Source organism: Cygnus olor, chromosome 11, assembly GCF_009769625.2.
Source record: "Cygnus olor isolate bCygOlo1 chromosome 11, bCygOlo1.pri.v2, whole genome shotgun sequence".
Lineage (NCBI taxonomy): Eukaryota > Metazoa > Chordata > Aves > Anseriformes > Anatidae > Cygnus > Cygnus olor.
In genome coordinates, this window is record NC_049179.1 from 13,758,829 (window position 1) to 13,781,909 (window position 23,081).

General features: G+C 61.5%; 1 protein-coding gene across 1 annotated transcript; it reads left to right on the plus strand.

The window, feature by feature from the left end:
* The first annotated feature begins 253 nt into the window (after nucleotides 1–253).
* On the plus strand, nucleotides 254–21,880 carry LOC121076225. Its single transcript, XM_040570350.1, has 2 exons — nucleotides 254–1,375; nucleotides 21,642–21,880. Exons 1-2 carry the CDS (start codon nucleotides 652–654, stop codon nucleotides 21,875–21,877), a joined length of 960 nt encoding a protein of 319 aa, XP_040426284.1. The 5' UTR covers nucleotides 254–651; the 3' UTR covers nucleotides 21,878–21,880.
* The last annotated feature ends 1,201 nt before the right edge of the window (nucleotides 21,881–23,081 follow it).

Here is a 23,081-nt window from a genome sequence, read left to right on the forward strand (position 1 = left end):
ACATACCGCATATTTCAGATACGGCTTAAAGACAGCTGAGGGGAGCTTTTGAGGCGGGGGGAAGGTGGAGGTGGCTGGGGACCCGATTGTCTGCAGGTGTGCGGAGAGCCAGAGGGTGTTAATAGCAGAAAGGGGTGCTGAGCTTGGGGGTGGAGGGGGGCCATGAGCCCAAAGACAGCCAGATGGGACAAGGGAGGGTGTGGGAAGGGCTGGGACACCTCTTGCTCCTGGTGCCCACCCTCACCATGACCAGGGGCTGCAACGGGGTGACCGTGGTGCCGCTGGGGGGGACCTACAGGGGTCTGCACCGACTGCTCCTGCTGCTGTGGAAACTGGGGCTGGGGGTGCCCCGGTCTGCAGGTGAAATGAGGGCCCCCATGTGGTGTTTGCTTTGTATTTGGGGTTCATATCAGGACTCCCCAAAAGGGGATCAACTGAGCCTTCAGAGACAGCAGGAACAAGGCAAACTGGGGGCTTGTCCTGCGCTGCTCGCACAGGGTTTTATTTCCCCTTTCTTCCCCGATGTTTTTTCTGGGAGGTGGCTGACATCTGGGAAGCCCTGTGGCAAAGTCACACAGCCTGGTTAATGCCTGGAGAGGGCCCACTCCTCACCCCCCCCTCTTCCTCGCATTTGCTGAGGTCTAGAAATGCATGTTTGGGGAAAGAGGGATGCAGCTTGCAGGGGCAGGTTTTGCAGGCAGCCCCGGCCTTCCTGCGCCCCCTCCTCACCCAGGTATCTCAAGTGGAGGTCAGACCCAACTCCATCCCTCCCAGAACTTCTTCAGCACCAACTGTTTAAACCCTGACTATCCCTGCAATCCACGTAAAGTCCAGTTCCTCTCTAGAAACACCTGCCTGGTGCCCTGGCTTGAACCTGGAGGTGTTCCAGAAATGGGTTTTCCTCTCTCATACGAGCCCAGGTTGTTTTTGCTTCATACCTATAACCCGCAGGCCTCTACTCTAGGTGACGGAGCTATTGTGCGTGGGGTGACATCTGGCACAGCCAAGAGGGCCCACGGGGGGGAAGCATCCCTGCACCAAGCCCCCCAGTGCGGAGAAGTCCCGTTTCTCTTCTTCCACATCTCTTTTTTGGAAGGACTGGGCAGCCAAAGCTCTGGTGACAGCCCCCACAGCTCAGCCCGCGGTCGGGGGAGATTTTCTGCTGCTGGCTCCCCCGCGGTGCCCGGTGGGGTGGGGGTTTCAGGGGGTGCCCCCCAGCTTCCAAACAGGGTTTTGGGTTTCTTTCCTGCAGAGATCCTGGGCAGAGCCTTCCTGCACCCGCACTTGCTGCAGCGCGATGCCCGCCGTCCTGCGCCCTCTCCCGGGACGCGCGTGTCTGCCGCTGATATCTCCTGCCCATCCTCTTCTGTCAACACTGCCTGAGCGAGGGAGAGATTTGATTTTTAGCAGCGTGCCCTCTGTGTCAATAACTCCCCCCGGCCCCTCTCGGCAGCTCGGCCGTCTCCTCGCCCACCTCTCCTGCTGGTGGCAGACGCCGGGAGCCGTGGCGGGAGGGCGGCGGGCAGACAAAGAGCAGCCCCCCCCTGCCCCAGCCCCCCGGGGGGCAGCAGCCCCTCTCTCCCCTTCCCCAGGGGCCTTGTCCCCCTCCCCAAGCCCCCCTCCCCGTGTGTCCCCCCCCCACCCCCCCCGAGGCCTGCAGTAACGCCTTTTGCCACAGGGTGCCACTATGGCAAAGCTGTAGGCGCCGCCGGGCCCGCAGCGCTGTTGTGTAAGAGCTACCTGGAGCTCCCCGTGTTTTTCTCGTTGTGTGTGTGTGACCCCCCCCATACCCCACCGCCACCCCAAAGCTCCCCCCGAAGGTCAGAGAGCAGGGGGAGCAGGAGGCCGGGCGGCCCGAGGTGGCGGAGGGATGCTGCGGTGTCCCCCCGGCTGCCTGGCACTGCCCCGGGGGGCGGCGGGGGCCGCAGCCCCGGCACCGGTGGGCCCAGAGGAGAGGGGAAATCCTGGAGGTTTGGGGCTGGGTGTGGAGCCAGCGAGCAAGGGGAGACGGTGCCTAACCCAGGGATGAGGAATGGTGTGTGGCTGAGCGATGGGGAGCTGCACGGGGAGCCCTGGGGCTGGCACCGGCCTTTCCCCAGGGATGGGTCCCACCAGGCCCACGGGTGCTTGGGTGGTGCCTGTGGGAAAGGGGATCCTGCAGCTGGGGCATCCCACCCCATCCCATCTGACCCCATCCCATCCCCTCCCATCCCCTCCCATCCCCTCCCATCCCACCCCACCCCACCCCACCCACCCCATCCCACCCCTCAGGACCCCATTCCAAGTTCCTCATCCCCCCAGCACCCGCTGCCCACTTCCCAGCCTCCTCCCAAGGCCCCCGCGCCGCAGCCCCATGCTGCACCCATGCACGTGCACGAGGCGACGGCACAGCTCATCTGAGGGAGCTGGGGTGACGAGAGCCATGCGGGATCAGGCCGTAAACATGGGATTTTTTAGGGTGAAAAGTGCTCTGCAAATGGCAGGCGGTGGGATCCTACACGCCGCATCCGCCGCAGGCAGAGAGAGAGAAGATTCTCCTCTTCCCTTGCTAATAAAGTCTGGCTGAAATGACACAGTATAATCAGTGTTTACCTGGGAGTTTACATACGGTTTGTTGTAATTATAGTTTCAATTCCTGCTTTTGCATTTTTTTTTCAAACATCTATTTTTCAATCAGTAAAAGTAAATACTATTTTCAGCCCGATGTAATTCTTCCACTCCCGTGGCCACAAACACAGCGAGGAGAGCGATTCCATTTGTGCGCTGTGCAATTGAGCAGAGAGAGGAGCCCGGCGGCTGCACAGCCGGGGCGAGCGGGGACCCGGGGCCGAGCCCCTCTCCCGGCCCCACCGCCAGTCCCAGCACCTCCGCCGGTAAAACCAGCACCAGGCCCGGACGCCGCCTCCTATCACCTCTGCATCTCTAAACCCCTACTGCTGCCTCGTCGGAGGCACCGGGGAAGGGATAAGAGCCATTAGGTGCGGCGTCATTTATTCCTGGGCTGGCAAAGCTTTGTTCCAGCTCGGGGAGTGAGTTGGCACTGAAAGCATCGCGATTCCCCCCTCGATTTAATTTTTTTTTTTCCCTCCTGCTTTTATGGGTGTGATTTATAACAAATACAGGATCCGGGTGTCAGGTCCCTTCTTCACCCAACTATTGCGGCGCACACGCTGATTAAAACCGCCCGGTTCCTCCTCGTCCATCCATCAGCCGCTCTGGGGACACACTTGGATATCCCCAAACCTCCAAACCCGCGGGCTCTGCTGCCAGGGGTTGAGCCAATATTGGCTACCCAGATACAGCTATATATTTACAGGTGCACATATTTGTGTCGTGCCCCTAAATCCTTGCAATAATAATAACAATTGGGAGTATGTCTGAAGGAAGAATTAGGCATGGTTGGGGTGCAGAATAAAACTGAATGCCTGAAACAGTGCACGGAGGATTCCAACCTTAGCCACTCTGTTAAATATTAGCATTTTATGTCCCCAAATTAGACGTCATTTGAACATGGTGCCAAGCCATAGCTGCTGCCCAGGCGTGCAGGGGAAAGCTGGGCGATGCAGGGCACCCTTCTCCTTCCTGGAGGGTCTCACCCGGCCCCTCAAGGGCAGCAAGCAGAGGCCATCAGCCCTGCAGCACCCTGCGACACCCCAGGGATGCCAAGGATCCTCCCCCCAGCATCCTCAGCATCCTCATTTTGGGGTAAAAGAGGGTGATGCGGATGCCTCCCAGCAGCTGCATCCTTGGCCTCAGCTCTGACAAGCTCACAGCGAGGAAAATTATTTTTTCACTACCCCACACACGCAGCACCCAAAAGGCTGCTGGAAAACACACCGTTTCCCCCCAGTATTTAAAAACCACCTCTATTTCCCCCACAAAAAATAATTTCCGAGCAGAAATGGCCGGCGTTTGCCACCCCAGCTGCCGGCACGCCGTGTCCCCAGCCGCCAGCATCCTTCGTCCCCGAGCCCGGGCTGCGGTGGCGGCGCGGCCCCGCGGCAGCAGGGGCTCCCCGGCCGTTTGAAGTTTTGCTGCACGGATAAATGCGTGGCCCTAATTCGGGGCTTTTTCACCCAGAGAGCCTGGGCTTCGGCCAGCGCGTCCCCAGGGTTTTTATGGGTGGTTTGTTTGTTTTTGCCAAGCTGGGAGGACGGAGGGGGAATATTGTACAGCGAGTGCGAGCCATCCCTCTCCCACCATTGCCCTGCAGTCAACAGAACATTTTTAAAACCAGTGTTTTTCAATTAAAAATAATAATAATAATGTTTGTTTTCTCTTGCCCTTTTTTTTCAAAAAAAAAATTATTAAAAACAAAAGCTCTTCTCACTGCCTCCCAAACCTGTGTATATTTTCTTACCACCTTTCTTAAAAGCCTATCACATTCAATCTTTTTCCCCAAAAAAATTAAGAATTGTCTGTTTTAAACCATCACCCAAAATATTTATCGCAAGGAACAAAGATATTGGAATCTTCTCTGCGGTTTTGATTTCAATTCTCCTTTTCAGCCTTTTATCTTTTCAATCCAAATTTCAGTGACAATAATCAGATTTTGATTGACATTAAAATTATTTATTGTCACATTGTAGCTGTTTAATAAATTGTGCCTGCTTTTTTGGCTTATAAATGCTGTATCTTTACTACCTTGTTGCTTAATTCAGGGGAAGGAGTCACTTGTGAAGGCAGGCATCAATATTCTCAGCCTAGACAACATGGAAAAATGCCTTTTTACACACATGTCCCTGACAACAGAGAAACACAGCTCCACCTCTTCAGTAATTTAGATTTTGAAAATCTCTCTGTTTTATAAAATTTAGCTTTATTTTATAATGCTAAAATATGCTTCTGTGAACTACGTGCAAGAGGAAGAGGATTTTCATCTCCATTCAGATACAGAACAATTAATTTGTCAGAAGTATTTTAAAAAATCAGGAAAACAATTCAGAACTACTTTCATGATCCAGATTTGAGAGGTTTTTCACCATTCAGGGAGTAAGTTCATCTAAAAAAAAAAAAAATTAAAAAATAAAACAAAGCCCCGAGACATTAATTTCAGAGTGCTATTAAAATCTGGGTCGCATAGCAAATGATTTTTTTTTTAATTTCTACAAATTACTGAAAGTTAAAAGGAACATCAGCCCATTTTACTAAAAAAAAAAAAAAAAAAAAAAAAGAAAAGGAGAGAGAGAAAGAGAAAAATTTTTAGAAGCATAGAGAATTGAGAATTTTGGAATAAATCAAAAGTAGGCAGAGCTGATCTCCACACCTTGGCAGGAATATTTTTCTGGGCAGAAATGTTTAGGGAGAGCTCGGGGGTGCACAGGCACCTTCTGCTGGGGGGGTTCCTGTGGTTTCATCCCCGCATTAATGGGCGTGATGCTGAGCACCCTCCCCAGGCCTGGGCTCTGCACCTCAAGGGATGCTCTGGGGATGCCCGGGGGTGCAGGTACCGTTCCAGGGGGGATGTGGGGTCCCCGTGGGGACGAGGACACGAGTGCTCCCGTGGGGATGGAGGGTTCCCCACCCCGGGTCCCCACCAAGGCAAACCCCCTCCTGGAGCATCTCTGCCGAGCACCAGGCGGCCGCAGCGGCGCTGGCAGCCGCGTTTGTTTACGGGCTGAATTTGTATTAAAACGGTTCATTATTTTCCTGACTGGCAGGTTTCCAGTGTCCGTGCTAGTTAATAATTGCAGCCAATTAAACGTCCGCAAAATATGCATTGCGGGAGTTGGGGGGGGGGGAGGGCAAAGGAGAATTTCTCGCGAGCCCGTGCCCGGTGTGGCATCGCCGTGAGCCCCGGCACGGTGACATCCCAGGGACGGGGTGCGCGTGGGATGGGGATGCTGGTGGACAGAATTTGCAGCTGGTGGGGAAAACGCAAGTCCCCCCCGCCCTGATGATGTGTGCAAAATGCCAGCACTGGCCCCCAAAACCCTGACCCTACAGACAGGGCTGGCTGGGCTCCGAGGGGCCTCGCCCCATTGCGAGCATCCCAATTTCTGCTTTTTCCCATTTCCCCTCATTTTCTCCCATCTCCCGAACACGCTCAGCCTTGGCAGGCCCTGCCTGGCAGCTCACCCCCTCCACATCCCACCCCGCTCCTTTCCCATCGGTTAAACAAAACACTTATGGCACAAGCCAGGCTCCCTGGTACAAAACCCGCTGGGTTTCCGAGCCGAGGCAGCCCCGGCTGGGTTCGCGGGTGACGTCGGGTGCCTTGTTTGAGCCACGAGGACGGGCGCCCATTTATCTCATGCAACTCGAGAAGCGGCCAAAGGAGATGAATAAAGAAGCGTTATTTAGTTAACATTTGCACCGGCCTTTGAAGCCGCGGAGCTCCGCCGTGTGCTGGCAGGGGCGGTTTGGTGGAGGAAGGCTGCCTGGGGGCTCCGAAATCGCTCGGCTGGGGGGGGGGGACGATGGCTGGGGGGGGGGTACACGCTGCCTTTCAGCAAGGCAAATAATCACAGCCTAGGTTAGGTCTTCCGTCGAGAGAATAATTGTGCTTCTAAAGGCCCTGATATGATGAGCAGCACCGCTTTGAAATAGAAATAAATACATAAATAAATCAGGGATCTTGGACTGATTAAGGCAATTGCTTCCCTTGCTTTTGCAACCCCTTTGGGTCCTGGTTCCCAGAGCCAATTACATATTTAAAAAGTTTCCTTCTTAAAAAAAAAAAAAAAAAAAAAAAAAAAAAGGGCTGCAACTCTAAAATAAAGTTTCTTTGTGATTGCCTAATGAACAGCGAGGGCCGGGGCAGTTTACTGCTTATTAATTGGTTTTAAATGGCTCCAGCTCCATCTCGGAGCATCTTTACGAGCCGGCCACAATGCACAGGGTCAGGGCACGGCGGGCACGGCGGCCCCGGGTGCTGCGCTCCTGCCGCACGGCCACGGTGCTCCCGGGACGAGCAGCCCCGGGGGCAGCCCCGGCAGCTGCACAGGGGGAGTCTGTTTCCAGCACGTGGAAATTCAGGATGTAGGTCTGCTCTTGTGCACGTTAAAAATGTTTTAATTTATCAAGAGATTCACTAAACCACTCGAAACCTTCAATTCCTGCGTTTTCCAGTTGCCTGTAAAGCTGGTATTCTTAACCCAGCTTCAGTGGTGGCTGCTGCAAATGTCTTTAAGCGTGAGCATGGTAGGCTAGTATTTTAACCTGACTTTTCTTAGCTAAAAACCCCTAAGTACATGATCATATACTTACAGTATGCGTATACTATGCTCAGTCATGCACCAAGGCCCCACAACCAGGATGCAACCAGGGGAGAGGAGCTGGTGAAGCCCCAAGGACGCTCAGCCGCTGCTTTTGTAAATATGTACTCATTTTTTCCAGCTACCTACACCTCCTTTTTCTCTAAGTGCTCCCCAACAGGGAGACTTGCTTTGCCACCCTCTCCCCATTCTGTCCCACACCACGGCACGCTGCACATAGCCCCTTGCTGCCCAAGCCCCGGATATTTTTTAGGCTCTGCACAACCACGGGAGCTTTGTCCCTGCTGCTCCTCCTGGCCACGAGTGTCTGGGCACTGCTAGGCACCCAGAGCCTGCAGGCACCGAGAAAAGGCTCCGGTCCCAACCCAAAGACAGCCAGGGGTTGAATTCGGCCACCAGGTTCATTGTCGGGGACCTTATCCTCAAACCATCACAGCCTTCGTGCCATGCCGGCCTCCCCGCCAGACCTCCAGCGGGAAGGGAGAGCGAGCCTGGGAGGGCTCGGACAGCCGGGGCCTTGCCAGCATCTCAGCAGCTGGGGCTATGAAAAGAGACCCCTTTTGCTGCTTCAATTTGCCTCTTCCAACATCTTCTCTCCATAGGTGTGCATTATCGGCAGCAGGAATTGTGTCTGATTGGGTTTGGGAAGCAAGGAGGTGCTGATGGTATTGATATTTTCCAGTGTTGCTTCCAAGCCTGGCCTATTCTCGGCCCCGAATGCGCAGCGTGTGTCATCTCCGATGAACAATTTGGAGCTTTAACTCGAAAAATAGCATTATGTTTGCGACACTATATAAGGTTCCAAGCCGGCTGTCCGCGCGTGACTATATATATATATATGTGTACGCCTGTGGGCCTGGGGGTGTGCACAGCACCGCAGTGAGACAAACAGCTCAATCCGCAGCTCCTGCGGGACAAGAGCTGCTGGGGCAGCCCGCAGGAGCGGCTGCTTGCCTGCAGCGTGGTTTTAGCTCCTTTTGACCAGCCAGCAGGGTTTAGGGGCGCCTCGTCTGGCTAAACACCTAAGAGTTGTCCCCGATGCACAGCCAAACGCGCGGCGGTGTTGTGGGTGCAGGTACACGGCCGGGCCGTGTTGGGGCTGTATTCAGCATCTGTTGGGTGGCGGGGACGGGCTGGTGCACGACAATACGCCAGGCGCCTTTCAGCACGCCGGATCTGTACCTCAGCACTTTTCAGAGCAGGAAAGGAGCAGCAATTAGCCGGCAGGACTCGCGCCGCGCTCGCGGTGCGCCTGCTTTACCCGTGCACACGCGCGTGCAAGCGGGCAGCTCCACACCGAGCGGATTCACAGCTTTTAGAACACAATGCTGGTTATTTTTTTGTTGTTTGTTACGGTGATGGATAAATTATCTAGCGGGAGCAGCGCTCCCCGATTCCGGGGTTTCTCCAGCAGCACCTTGCTGGCGATCGCTGTTGGCCCCTGCCCAGCCCGCCTGGTTTTATAAAGGGCTCTGGAATAACGCTGGGAATGTCAGTGTGTGGGAAGGAGGAGGAAGGTTCTAGCTGCATGGGGTCTTCCATCTCCAGCTCTGTTTCTATGGATATCTGAATGGAGTTTATATTTATCCCTCCTGTTTGAGCCATTTGTGCAACTTTGGAGGTGGAGGAGAAGGAGGCGGAGGAGGAGGCAGAGGAGGAACAGGAGGAGGACGCGACCCCCCGCTGCCCGGCTGGGGATAACAGGGCAGGAGCATCGCTCCTGGGCCCTGGTCCTCCTGCTGCTGCCCTGCAGAGGGCCAAAATTCCTGGGGGAAAGGGCTGCCCCTATCACCTTTGCTGTCAGGGCAGGATTTAGGGCAGCGTGCCCAGGCGCCGGGGCAGGTAGGAGCGGGGAGGCGAGCGCCCGCCTCGGCCTGGCCCTCATGCACCAGCTCCCAGAGCATTACCGTGATGGCTCCATCATTAATTGATCAATCACAGGATGACAGTTAATTAAGTAGAAAATAAAGCTACTCTGCCCAGCCTGGCATTAGTAGGCAGCGGCATTAAGATTTCTGGATTACAAAGAGGTGGGGGGGGGGGGGGCGAGAAAAAAGGGAAAAAAGGAAAAAAAGGGCACAGCTGGAGGAATGGAGCCGTGGTGGTGGCGGGGGTGGCACTGCCACCAGCAGCCACCCCAGGCCCTGTCCAAGGCCAGGATGCTCGGGAAGCCTCGGGGTGGCGATGGCCGAGGGTCCCTGTCCTGCCCTGCGGGTAACCAGCAGCCATGGTGGGGACAGACAGACAGACAGAGAGCAAAGCATCCTCATCCCCCCCACCTTGTGTGCCAGCAATTGTCCTGATATGAAAAATTATGGTTTTTGTTAAAAACTATTACTAATGAGGCGTCTTTCCTGCCCTTAATTGTTGCCAAGGCGATGACCCCAGCCAGCCATCTTTAATTAACTTAGACTAGATCTCCTGAAATGAGTTCCTCGGGTAAATTGCTCACCACGGCTTTCAGGCACGGAGCCGTGTTTGCCAAGCCCACCCGCCCCGGCACGCCGCCGCCGCCACCGGCAGAGGCGATGGCACGGGACCACGTCCCCCTCCGTCCCCACCCTGCCACCCGGGCAGGGGACCCGGGCTGGACAACGCAGAGCAAGAGGCTGGAAACGGAGCGATGGGGAAGGAGCAGCTCGTGCCCTACAAATGGGAACGGGATGAGGGAAGTTTTCTCCATAAAACGGGAATTCGCACCGGCTGCTGGCTTCTCCCGGTGTGCCGGGGACCGCGCGGCTGCTGGCGCCTCTCCCAGCGCGCGGGGAGAAAATCACATTTCCTGCCTGACAGATAACGCCGGTCAAGAGAATGCCAGGACAATTCCTGAAAATGCCATAATTGTTTTAATCTGATCGCGGATAAAAGATAATGACGCTAACAATATTTAAACGTAATTATAGTTTCCTGCGGCTGTTGGGCTCCCTGAATACTCTCCACTCAAGTGGCTTTGTTTACGAGCGGCTTCAATAACGCCGGGCCCGCTGCTGCGGGTGCGTTTTTCTCTTCCGAGGCGTTTCCACCTGCACCTCCAGCAGGCGGTGGGATGGACGCTTGCCAAGGGGCTCGCTCCGCTCCGAGCCGCCGGCCCTGCGCCTCTCCTGCCGCTGCCCCACCGTCGCCCTCCTGGGATTTGATGCCCGCCTTGAAATCGGGGCCAGCAGGCATGGCTTGTACCCTGCCAGCACCCAAAGGGGTGATTAGGGTGTAAATCCCCCCCTATATGGATGGGGCAGGTGCATGGTTGTGGGTTTGTAAAGGTCCCCAGGATGCTCCGTGCCAAGCCTGGAGGTGACGCTGGGGTGGGGACGTGGCTGTGGCAGGGGGGAAAGGAGCAGCAACGGCAGGAACTGCCCAAAATGTGTGGGACCGGCACCCGTCGGTGCCCACAGGGTTTTGGGACGTGGGCAAGGAGACGGGAGCCCATCCAAATCCCACATTATAACAAACGTGCTGTGGGCCGACGCAGATTTAAGGCCACCCAGAGAAATCTCGCGGTCAAACAGAACAGCAGAAGCAAACACGTGCCCTGAAAACACAGAAACTGGGGAAAATCTGGAGGAGCAGCAACGCCCAGCACGGATGTAAAACCGCAAGGCAGGACAAAGAGCTTCCCAGGAACAATTTGCCAATGGCAAATAAAAAGCCGCAGAGGTGGCCGTGCAGGCAGGGCTGGGCGGTGGCAGCCGGGCAGCCGAAGAAGGAAACCAGACGAATCCCCTACCCTGGCAATTGCTCACAAGATCTTAAAGAAATTCCCCCACAGGAGGCTTTCTTATGGGAGCTGGGTGCGCTCGCAGGCCAGGTAGTGGTGGAAAAGGTCGCAGGGCTGCTCCCACAGAAATAAATAGCGACAAAAGATGAGATTTCCACAGGAGTTTTGGAAGGACTTAAATATGAAATGGCTATTTCAGTAGCTGGAGCGTAGCCTCCTGTGTGAATCGGTCTTTGTAAATAGGAATGGAGGATAGCCAACTTCCGAAAAAGGGCTCGACGGGGGGTCCGGAAAATCACAACGTCCCGAGTTTAATGGGGAAAACAGATAGAAATTGTAACAAAGAATGAGTAGAAACAGCAATAAACCTGATTGTTTGGTAAATAAGGCCGGTCCCGTTGCTGAGAAGGGAAGTTTGAAAAGCAGCTCGGGAATGAATAACCGGTTAAAAGTTAGGAGACAAAGTGGCGTAACAAAACCTGGGGCTCCCGCAGCGGAGGGGTCACCGCCGGAGCCTCCGCGGCGCAGGAGCGCGGTGCTCGGGAGGCTCGGAAGTGGCTGGGGAAGGGGAGGAAGCTGCCAAGTGCCAACATCCAGCGCTGGTACAGCCCTGGCGCTGCGCGGAGGGGGATAGAAGGGGCTCCGTGCTGATAAAAGCCTTAAAATGAGAAGGGGATTCGGTGGTGAGCGTGCACGGAGAACGCAAATCCGCTGCCCACGCAGCAACGAGGCGGCTACAGGAGAGCTCCGGGCTGTGGATGTGGCTTTGAACTGATCGCATCGCCAGCTGGCAGGGGGGCAAAGAGGCAAAATGACTTGGGAAAGAGCAGAGCAGAGCGTGGCGATGGCAGGAGAGGAGCCGGGGAGGCTGCGGGGAAGGACAGGGAGGCCGGCGGCTGGAGACGCGCGGTAGCTGCGGTCAGAGCAGGGACTCAGTAGGCTGGAGCTCTTCAGCCTGCCAAAAGAGTTGACGAAGGGGGATAGGAGAGGGGGCTGTGAAAGCACGAATGGCAGGGAGAAGGTGACTGGGCACTTGCTATTCCCTGCTCGTCTCAGCAGGAGAGGCAGAGGGCATCGGATGCTCCGGCTGGGCGCTCGGCACAGGAGCAGCTCTGGCACTCACCTGGGGGGTGCAGGGCCTCAGGTTTAGAGGGGCTGGAAGAATATTTGGGAAATCAAGAGCAGAGAGGTGCCTGGCTGCTGGGAGGGCTGACGGGGAGCCGGCCGGGGGCTCTGCTGGGTGCGGGCAGGCAGGAGGGCACATCCCTCGCTGCCACCCTCCTGTGCCCTGTCCTGGGCTGGGGCTCTTGTGGGGATGGGGTGGCTCATCCCTGGAGCTGCCGTGGGTTTGGGGGTGCCTCAGTGTCCCGTGCTCGTCCCCAGAGCATCTCTGTCCCCCACAGCACCTCGGGAGGGGACTTTTTTCCTAAAGCACCGGACGGCACCAACTCCCCGCTCCCAAACCCTGTTCCCACGTTTCCCAGACGACCGCTGCCCAAAACGTTACACGGACCCCCTCCCGTGTACCCCCCCAGCACCTACATTTCTCCAGCTCCTTGTCCTTCCCCTGTGCCCCCCTCCAGAGCCGCGCAGTGCCTCTGACCCCCCCGGCCCGCCCGCAGCACCCCCTGCCCTGCTGTCCCCGCACAGCCAGGGGACGGGGGCGCTCCGTCGGGGGCAGAGGGGGCACCCCTGTCACAAAGCTGGTGAAACGCCACGCTGCTCGCCCACGCGGGACCGAGTTGCGGGTGAAGGGGGGGCAGCTTTGCCGGGGAAGCCCCTTCCCTGCTCCTCCCAGCGACCAGCCCGGCGCCACGCGGCTCCACGGGCTCGGCGCAGCCCCGACGGGGCGTCCTGACATCTGTAACCAACACGGCGGCTCCGGCGAAGGCAGGGCTGCCCGGCCAGGCGGAAAATTAACACTGACATTGAGTTTAATTAAACAAAACAACCGGGCTGCGACTTGGAGCCGAGACGTGGCGGCAGCTGGGGGAGCCGGCATGGGCGCGCTTTGGGGGCCACCCCCGCGGTCGCCCCAGCGGGACGGGCCCGGCCCCGGTGTGCCGGAGCCACCCGGACCCTGCCGTCTAGGGACGGGAAACGCCGTGTTTTCCCCGTTTTGCCCGAAAAAAAAAAAAAAAAAAACAAACTTCCGTGGGGGATGCCACGCGTGTCCGTGCCCCTGCGTGGGCCGGGGGAGCTGCGGGGCGCGGGGGGAGCGCGGGGCGGGCGTCGAGGGGCGCTCGGGGGGGCGGATTTCGTTGGCAGGGGTTGGGAAGTCGCCGCTCCGGACGTCCTCGGCGCCGGGAGAGACCGACGGACACCCGCAGCCCCTCCGGCTCCGGCCCCGCATTCCCCCTCCCCGACCCCAAACTAAAACAGGTGGGAAGGGCCGGGGCCGGGCAGGGAAACCCCGGGATGAGCCGCAGGCAGCGGGGAAGAGGCAGAGAAACCGCCCGGCAGCGCCGCTCCGCGCCGCGCACCAGTGGCACCAGTGGCACCAGTGACACCAGCGGCACCAGCGGCACCAGCGGCACCAGCGGCGTTTCAGGGAAAGCTCCGGGGCTCCGAAGCCCACCGGGCGAGGCAGAGCCTTTCCGCTCGCCGCCCGCCGCCCGGGAAGGCGGCGCGGAGCTGAAAATAGCGCGCACCGTCGGCGCAAGGCAAAGCCAGGGCAGCCTCCGCCGAGCCGGGCGGCTGCAGCGCAGGTGGCCGCCGGTCGGGGCTGGGCGGCTTGCCCTCGCCTTGCCGCTGCTTCTGTCTGACCCCCCCCCCCTCAACCCTGTGCCCCCTCGGGAGCTCCCTCCAGCCTCAAATCCCCCCCCCAGACACCCTCCCACCCGCCGCAGCCCCGCTCCTGGAGGCGAGGAGCCTCTGCCGCCGGGCTCAGCATCCTCCTCCTCGTACCCAGCCCCTAGCTTAGGGGCTCTCGGGCTGGTCATTTTATTTTATTTTCTTTCTTTTTCTTTCTTTTTTTTTTTTTTTTGGGGGGGGGGTGGGGTGGGGGGTGGGGGGCCGTGAAATGTCGGCTTTGAAGGATATTTGTAATAACATAACCAGCAAAATGAATGTCATATTTTTGCTCCAATGAATTGGATTTCCTGAAATATTGTCTCCGTAATGATGCCTTGAGGCTCCTCTGGATTAGATAACTCTCCAACCACATCAAGAAGGCTAATTATCCCGCAGCCACTTTCCCTGCGTTTCCACATCTATTTTCTATACGTGTAGAGCTGTGATATTTTCCCCAAACCTCCGGAGCTGCGTGGGGACGCGAAGCGGGCGGGTGGCGGGGTGTCCCCCCCGGTCCCGGCAAGGCAGAGCCGTCGGGGCTCATTTCCCCCCCCCCCCCCCCCAAAATCTCGGTCTCCCGTGCCGGGGCGGGACCCCCGACGGGGGACCCCCGTCGAGCGGCCGTGACGTCATAAATCCGAGCCAATTCTGGCGAGTTTGGCTCGTGTCGTCATCGCGAGCTGGCCAACGAGAGCCGAGAGGAGCGGCCGTGGCGCGATCCCCTCGACGGCTCGACGGGCACATGGGGGGCCGGGGTCCCGGGGGGAGTGGGGACAGGGCTGGGGGTGGCCGGGGCTTGGGGTCCCGGTGGCCCCGAGGTGCTGCGGGGAGAGGGGGAGGGCTCGGTGCCTGCCCCCAGGGCTTCCGAGGGAGCCCCCCCCGAAGGGGTTTAGGGCTGGAAGGACCCTGGTGCCCCGCAAGGAGCTTTGGGGACACGGGGACAGCGGTGTCGCCGGGTGACCCCCGGACAAGAGGCGAGCGGCTGCACCGACCCCACCGACCCCCAGCGCCCCCAGGGCCGGTGGGGGGGGTGCGGGCAGGGCCGGCCCTGCACACGCGTGGCTGCCCCCACTGTGCGCCCCCGCCCCCCCCCCCCGCCCAGCGCTGCTTTCTGTGCCGGTCCTCACTCGGGACGGGGAGTTTGTCCTTCGGGATTATTCATCTCCTGCAAGTTTTTTGTTAGGCGGTCCTGAAAGGCCTCAAAGGCTGGGAATACCATTCTAATTACAGGGAAGCACAGCTTATTTAGAAGATAAAAAGAGACTTGTAGTCTCATAACAGCTTCTTATATCCGTCAAATAAGGATCTCTAATGACGGGGTGAGAGCCAGTGAATGCCTAAAACAAACTAAAAAAAGGAGCGAAAATAAAGCAGCCAGGGGCTTAAGATATATTAAATTACCCTGATTAGGAATTTAGGCCGTGGCTCGAGTCTGCTGGAGAGGCTGGCGAGGGGGGGGGGACGGAAAGTGCTGCTATTCATTTCTGGGGAGAGGGGTCAGTAGGTCGGAGGAGTTCACAGGGCCTGGCTCTATTCTTATGCTAACAGAGAATACAAGCGCTGGCCTGGAAAATAGAAATGAATTTGCAATAATCCGAGCCCCTCTGTTTGCAAGGCGAGCGGCTCTATAGCTAATTGCAGCCCGGCCTCCCCCGCCTCGTTGCGGACAGTTGTAACGATGCATGGGAGATTAGAGCCCGAGGGGGCTTTTTTTTTTTTTTTTTTAAGCTGTCTCCCCCCCCCCCTTCCCTCTCCCCGACGGTGAAATATTCCGGGGCAGACGCTGGTGTTTGGGCTGGCTCTGCTCGCAGGGAGCGGGGCCAAGCAACTTCTTGAACTTCCCCGGAGCGGCGGGCGCGCAGGGGAGCGGGCTGCGGGCAGCGCCGTGTGCCCGGGGGGGGGGGAGAGAAAAACGGGGGGGGTCCCCTCGGCCCCGCTCTGCACAGCCCCCGGGCGAGGGAGGGGGAAGGCAGCTCAGGTCCCGGAGCCGGTGGGGGGAAGCTTTGAGCCGCCGGTGACAAGCAGTAAATCGGGGAAGAATAGCGCCTGCAAAGGCGCCGTCGGGGCAGCCCTACAGCTGCCGCCCCGTCTCGCCGCCAAGCGAGCCGGCGGCTCCCCCGGTGTCCGCCGCGGCGAGGAGCCCGGCTCCGGCCCCTCGTCCCCGTCCCTTTCCCCGTCCCTAAAGCGCCTCCCGGCCCCGTGCTCGGCCCGTCGGCGGCTGCCCCGGCCCGCCCCGTCGGCGCCGAGCGGGCGGTTTCAGGACCCTGGACAGGAGGGGCCGGGCGGGGCCGCCCGTCGGGGGGCGGCTCCGTGGGGTCCTGAGCGGCCCCGCAGCACCGCGGCTGTCCCGGGGCTCCGCTCCTTGCCCCCCAGCCCTTGTCCCGTCGGTACCGGGCTGGGCTCGGCCCCCGCCGGGGCCGCGCTTGGGATGCGGGTCGGTGCCGAGCTCGGTGCGGAACGAACCGGCTGGGAGAGGAGATGGTTTACAGGGTTAATAATGGTTTGTAGGGTTTATAGGGGAAAGGCGGTTATTATCCGCGGTAATAAACGCCCAGAGCCTTCGCCAGCCTCCGCCGCTCTCCCCGGTGCCGGGCTGCTGCCGCGGCCGGGGAGGGAAGGGCACCGCCGGCCCTGGTCCCCGTGAACGCCCCGACGGGCCCCGACGGGGAAATGGGGTGGCCAAGCCTGGGGCTCGCCTTGCCCGAGCCCGGCGGCGAAAAGCTGACCCTGCTGCCAGAAACGCAGCCCCCTTTCGTTAACCGGCGCTTCCCCTTCTTCCGCGCTGGCCCCAAAACCGGAGCTAAGGATGCTGCGGGGCAGGGCTGTGCGTGGGGCGGGCGGCACGAAGCAGTACCGCTTCTGACCCCCCCCAGAAAATCCCCGTTCCGGGTATGGGGATTTTGCCGGGCCGGATCCTGCACCCCGCGCCTCGCCCTAACAGCGCCGGGCGCTGCGAACTTCGCTCTGCCCTGCCGCAGCCCGGGGCTGACCGCGGGGGTCGCCCCCATCGTCCGCCGGGGAAATCGGGCACGGGGAATAAAATAAAAAAATAATAATAAAATAAAAAAAAAAATAAAAACGGGGCAGGGAGAAGGGCTCCGGGTCTGGCTGCGGGCTGCGGCCGGGAGCGGGGCCGCCGGTGCCGCCCCGCAGCCGCGGTGGCCGCAGGTCCCTGGGTCTCCCCCCGTGCCTCGTTTTTTCCCATTCTCCCCGCCCCCCCCCCCCCCTCCGGTAGTTCCTAAATTGACAGAAATGAAAAAAAGAAAAAAGAAAAAAGGAAAAAAAAAAAAAGATTCCCGTAAGTGGCATCGGCTGGACACGTTCAGCCCCGCTCGGCATTGTCCTTGGCGCGATGCTTCTCCGGGAGGTTTCACCTGATGTTTTTGTCGTTTTAAAAGAAGGAACCGCTGGGTATTATCCAGCGGGCTGTTCTGAAGGGCTTCCAAACCTTAATTATATTTCAGGTACATTAAAAAAAAAAAAAAAAAAAAAAGAAGACAACAACGGTGTTGGTGTTTCTAAGTTCCGATTGTGTACGGAGTCGCTGAGAAAAGAGGCAGCGTTATTTGTAAGAATAACCTATCAACTCTGTTTGGGAGGAATTTTCAGCAGGAAGAATTCATCACAGGGCTGCTCCGCGTGTTCCCTCTCTCCCGAGGAAACGCGGGCAGATATACGGGAGCTTTCCAAAATTGTGCTGGAAAACAAAATCCGTCGGCGCTTTAATCTCCCGTGCCGTGGGACGCGGGGACGAGGCGGCGCGGTTGGGTTTCTCCCCGGCAGCCGCAACTTGGCTTTTCCCCCGGAGCCCCCCGGTCCTGAGCCCCCTCCCCAAATAACGCCCGGCCCCGGCGCCCTCTCCCCCCGGTGCCGCCGGGGAACGGCGGAGGAACGCCGGGCTCCCGGCCCCGCAAACCGCCCGCGCGCACCGGGGACCTGCTGCTGGGGGCTGCGGGAGGACGGTGCCGCGGCTCGGGGGCACCTAAATTGGGGACGGGGAGCCCTAAATTGCGCGCGGGGACCCCGGGGGGCGGAGAGCAGCGAGGGGAGCCGGGGACCCGCAGCATCCCCGCAGCATCCCCGCAGCCGGGGCGGGCAACGGGCGCTGCCCGCTGCGCCCCCCGCACGCCCGGGGCCGCCCCCGCTTTCTCCCAAAACCTCCGTGGGTTTTTTTTTTTGGGGGGGGGGGAACCGTGATGGGTACCCGGGATGTGCCCCCCCCAATTTCGGACTGGATTCGCCCCCCCCCGGCTCCCTCCGTGGATGCTTTTTCCTCGCCCCGCGGCCCGCTGCTTTGCCTGCCGCGCCGGCAGGGCAGGGCGAGGTTCCCACTTCAACGAAAACACGCGGGGGCGTGGGCAGGGCGCCCCGCGGCCCCCCCCACGCCGCACCGCAGCCGGCGGAGAGGGGATGCCCGGCCTGGGGGGCTCCTGGCGGCTGAGCTACGAGCGGGGGGGGCACGGCCTTCCCCGCACCCCTGGGGCCGCGGCTGCGGGGCTCAGCCCGCCGTGGGACGCACCCACGGGTGTCCGGGGAGCGGGCACCCACGGTGGGTGCGGGACCAGCCGGTGGGTGCGGGTGCCCTCGGTGGGTGCGGGTGCACAGGGCTCGGATACACCCCCGTGTGAGGATGCCGGGGGGGGGGGGGGGGGGGGGGGGGGTTGGGTGCGGCACGTGCAGAAATCGCCGACACCCCCGTGGGTGAGTCCGGTTGGGGCCACGCGTGTGCAAAATTTGGGGCCGCGGCCGCGCACGGGCACGGACAGCGGCGGGGGGACACCCCCCGAGGGAGGCTCGGCCATGGGTGCGGCGCCATGGGAGCACCCCGAGGGGTGCGTCCCGGTGCCCCCCCAGCTCCGGGGCCGCTCGGGGGCCACTGCCGGGCCCGGCACCCCCCCGGCCACGCTCCCACGCCCCCCTTTTCCCCTTCCCCGCGCGATTTCAGGCGGTGGCGGAGCCTGGAAGAAGCAGCGGTTGAACGGAGCCCCCCCAGCCCTCCGCCTCCTTCCCACGCACAAGGTGAAAACCCAGCCCCAGCACGTCCCCGGCTCGGGGCAGCCTTTTAGTGACCCACGCGTGTCCCCGTGTCCCGCGGGGCTGAACCGAGCCCAACCGGGCCGGGTGGCTCCGCACCGGGGCGGGGGCGGGGGGGGGAGGGGGGGGGGGGGGCTGCGCTTTTCTCCCTCCTGCACCCGGCCGGGCTCGGGAAAAGGGGCGACAGGAGTGGGGTCCGGAGGGGGTCGGGGATGGGGGCACGGGGGGGACGGTGCCAGCTTCGGGGGAGCTGGGGGGGGGGGGGCGAAAAGGGGCCCGCAGGTGCCGCTGGCGGGAGCCATCAGCAATGGCTGTTTGGGTGTTGCATTAACACACGCTGCAGTGCGCACACAGGCGGCCCCTCCCCCCCCCCCAATCTGCCTGTATGTTAATCACATGCAAATCGCCACATTTGCATGTTTATCTCTGTCAATGGGCGAGCGCGCCGGGCGAGGCAATACATTTCCCACCGTGGCACGGAGCCCCCCAACCCCGCCGGGCCGGGGAGGGCAGCGAGCACCTCCCGCCCCCCCCCCCTCCCCCCCGCCCCGCCCGGCCCTGGCACGACGGCAGGCACTGCCACAAAATGGCTGCCGGGAGCGGGGGGCCGGGGGGGCCCCGCCAGCAGCCCCAGCGCCCACCTCTGCCCCCCAGCACCCCCCGGGCCCCCTCCCCTCGAAGCCAGCGCTGGGTTTTCGCGCTTAAGCGGCCAATCGGGGGGCGCGGCGCCCTTCCCCCCTCCATCCCTCCATCCCTCCTTCTCCCCTGCATCCCATCCCTCCTTCCCCCCTCCATCCCCCCTCCATCCCTCCCGCCTCCCCCCCCGCCGGGGAAGGGCTGTTTCCATGCGCAGGGGATTTCTGATTGCCGACCGGCCGGGGGGAAAAGTCGCTTTGCCCCCCCCCCCCCCCCCCCGAGGGGCTCCGACGCCTTGCGACGCCGGCCCCGAGCACCTCGTGCCCGCTGCGGGTCCACCACGGCCGCGTTCCCCCCCCCCCCGGGGCACCGGGTGGGGGTCCCGGAGGTGGTTTTATCCCTGTAGTGTCTGGGGCGGGGGGGAATCCCACGGGGACACGCAGCCCCGTGGGTACAAACACGCGTGGGGGTCCCCACGGCGGCGGAGAAGGGGGGGGGGCTCGCCGGGCAGCGCACGGATGGGACGGAGATTAGAGGCACCGGGGCGCTTTTATTTATTTATTTATTTTTTAAATAGCTACAGAAAAAAAATAAAATAAATAACGGTAATAAAGCCTCTCCCACATCAGCGGGCGGGTCCGCGCCCCGATGTGCGCCAATTCTGCTATTTTCAAACGTGCGCCGCCTTGAAGCGCAGGGCTCGTGCTTTGGGGCGCGCCGAGGGATGGGCACCGGCTGTGCCCAGCCGACCCCCCCCCAAAAAAAAAATCACCCCCCCGTCCCGACGGGGGGATAGCGGCCGTGGGGAAACGGCTCTCGTGTCGCGCGGAGGGGAAACGTGGCGCCCCCGAGGGGGCCGAGGCAGGGCTGGGAGGGGGGCGCGGCACCGCGCCCCCCACCCCCGGGCCGTGGGGGCGCCCCCGGGGGCTGCGCAGGGCTGGATCCCGGTGGATCCCCGCAGCGCTGAATCCCCGCAGCGCAGCCGCATCCCCGCGCCGTGCCGCGTTGCCCGTGGTGGCCGCGCTGCGCGGCAGGACGGGTGGCATTTTTAAAAGGCGCGCAGGGGGCCTGGGGCGCCGGGAAAGGGCCCCCGCGGTGCTGCGCAGGGCGCGGGGAAGGGTCCCTGCTCCTCGGGACCCCCTCCTGCCTTCCCCACGCCATATCCCAGCCTCTCGCCTCCCTTTTTTCTTTTTTTTTTTCTTTTTTTTTTTTTCTTTTTTTTTTTTTTCCCCCGAATCTCGCCCTCTCCGCCCAGGTAAGGTGTTTTCGTTCCCGCCTTGCCTTATCTCTATTTTAATCGCGGGAGGGAAGCTTCGTTCCACCCCCTTCACCCAAATTTGTCTTCAAAGAAATAAAAAAAAAAAAAAAAAAAAGCGGAAAACCAAATCCGCCCGCCCGTGCCCGAGGCCTGGGGGCAGCCGCGGCCCCGCGGCCCCGCTCCGACCCCGCTCCCCCCCAGCGCATCCCAGCGCGGTGCTGGCACGCGTGGGGTGCTTTGCGTGGGTCGAAGCCCCCCCCACCCCCCCCGGAGGAGGGCACGGCCACGGAGCCGTGCCCCCCCCAGCTCAGGTGCCAAGCCCGGGGCTGGGCACCCCGGATCCGCTGCTGTCCCCCCCTTATATCCTCCCCCGCGCCCCCCCCCCGTTAAACCGCGCTCCCCACGGGCACCCCGGCCCCACGGCGCCCCGAGCGGCCCACCTGCCCCCCCGGGGGGGCGGAGGAGGCCCCGGGGGTGGGGTTTGCCCTCCGGAGCCCCCTCCGGGAGCCCTCTGCTCCCCACCGCCCCCCCCTTCCCCCATCGCCCCGACGGCAGCGGGCCCGGTTTTACCGGCGGTCCCCGGCTGCGGGTGCGAAGCCGCCGGGGGTGCCGGCTCGCCGGGGTCCCCCCCGAGCCCCCCGGGCCCGCTCCGAGGTGGGTGTTCCCCTGCCGAGGGGGGCGGAGGAAGTTTGGGGAAGTCCCCCTCGGCCTCCCGACCTCCCCCCGCCAGGCAGCGCCGAGCATCCCCGCACCCCGGCCCGGCCGCCGCCGCGCACCCCTGCGGGGGAAGGGGTGTGGGGGGGGACACTCCTGGGGGGACCCACGGCCACTGCAACCCCACAGCAAGCCCTGGGAAAGGATGTATTTTTCCGGGGGGGGTGCTGGGGGTGCAGTGAGAGAGCCCCCACACTTGCCCGTACCGGCGCGCCCCGCAGAAGAGGCAGCCCCCAGGGATTAAATTTTGGGGGGGGGGGGGGGGGTCCCTTACCTGAGCGCCGTCCCGGGGCAGCAGCGGCCTGGGGGAGCCCCCGGGGGGGGGGATTTGTGCAGGATCCGGCTCGCTCCTGTGCTCCCGCCGTGTCCCGGAGCGGCAACTTCGCGGCTGCCCTCGGCGGGCCGGGGCCGGGCCGTGGGAACCGGGGGGGGGGGGCAGCCCCCGGGGGAGAGCCGCGCACCCCGGGCCGTGTTTATACGGGGAAAGAAGGGGAATTTGAGTGCTTATAACCAAGAACCGGGGTTGTTAAGTTTGCAAGGCAGGCAGCTAAACGGTGCCAAGTGCGGGAAGGGGGGGGGGGGGTCGGGGGGGCTTGCGGGGGGGAGGCTGGGGGTGTGTAAGAAATAAAGAGCAATTGTCAGAGGCGAACAAAAGGCGGAGGATGGGAAGGAGCTGGGAATCCCGGGGCAGAGCCCCCTCGGCGTGGACTTGAACTTGGGCTTTGACACCGGCTGCGAGGCGGAGAGCGGCTCTGGCCCGGCCGGGCCGGGCGGTGGGGGCTCCGTCCCCCCTCCCCGGGGCTGCAGGGGAGAGCCGGCAGCACCCAGACACATCCCCCTGGGGGGGGGGGGGTCCCCTTATTTTAGACCGGGGGGGGGGGGGATGACCCGGAGGGGCCGTGGGGCCCCGTCGGGCTGAGCGCAGCTCCCGGAGCGCCGCTGCGAGGGGGGCGGCGGGGGGGGGGGGGACCCCGTCGGGGCTGGCCGGGGCCAGACGGCCGGGGGGGGCCGCCCGGTTCTCACAGTCTGCGCCCGAGCCTGGATTCTCTGCACGTCCCGGCCGGTCCCCCCTTTGCCGCTATTCAGCACTTAATTGAACATTAATGGCAGCTGGGGATGAGGTCATTGGAGCCGGCTTTTCTCACACATTTTTCATGCAAATCCGCTAAACTCTAAACAAATTTGAATAAAACCCCCTTTGTGCGGGCCCTCCATGGTGTTTTTCCACGGGCCGCTCCGCCTGTCTCCGCACACTTCATCCGGGCCGGGGGGGAGCCGGGGGGAAACGGCGGGGAAAGAGGGGCTGGGGGGGGGCCGGGGGGGCCCCGGCTGAGCCCGCCGCCACTGGGCTGCATCCTCAGAGAGGCCGAGCCTCGTCCTCTGCGGGGATCCCAAAGCCGCCCCCGCCCCGCGGGATGCCCCTGCCAGGCACTTCACACGGGCTGGCTGGAGCCTGCGCTGTGCCATCTCCTCTCTTTTCACGCCCCTTCTCCCTACAGCACCAGTTTCCCCAGTAAAATCCACCAGCGACCCCAGTTCACCCTCTAATCCAAGACCCTCCGTAACCCACCCCCGGTAACACCAGTTTCCCAGCACGTAACACCCCCCCCGCAATAACACCAGCACCCCGACAACCCAACCCCCTCCCAGTATCACCAGCACCCCTTGCTCCCCTGGGCATCCATCCCCAGTGCTCCCTGCGAGGTGCTTTTGG

Excerpts from the sequence above, each read along its gene's own strand:
- LOC121076225 (XM_040570350.1), top strand. The coding sequence starts at position 652 with ATGTTTGGGGAAAGAGGGATGCAGCTTGCAGGGGCAGGTTTTGCAGGC. Across the intron at positions 1,376-21,641 it reads CCCATCCTCTTCTGTCAACA|CTGAGCGCCGTCCCGGGGCA; the intron begins CTGCCTGAGCGA and ends GGGGTCCCTTAC.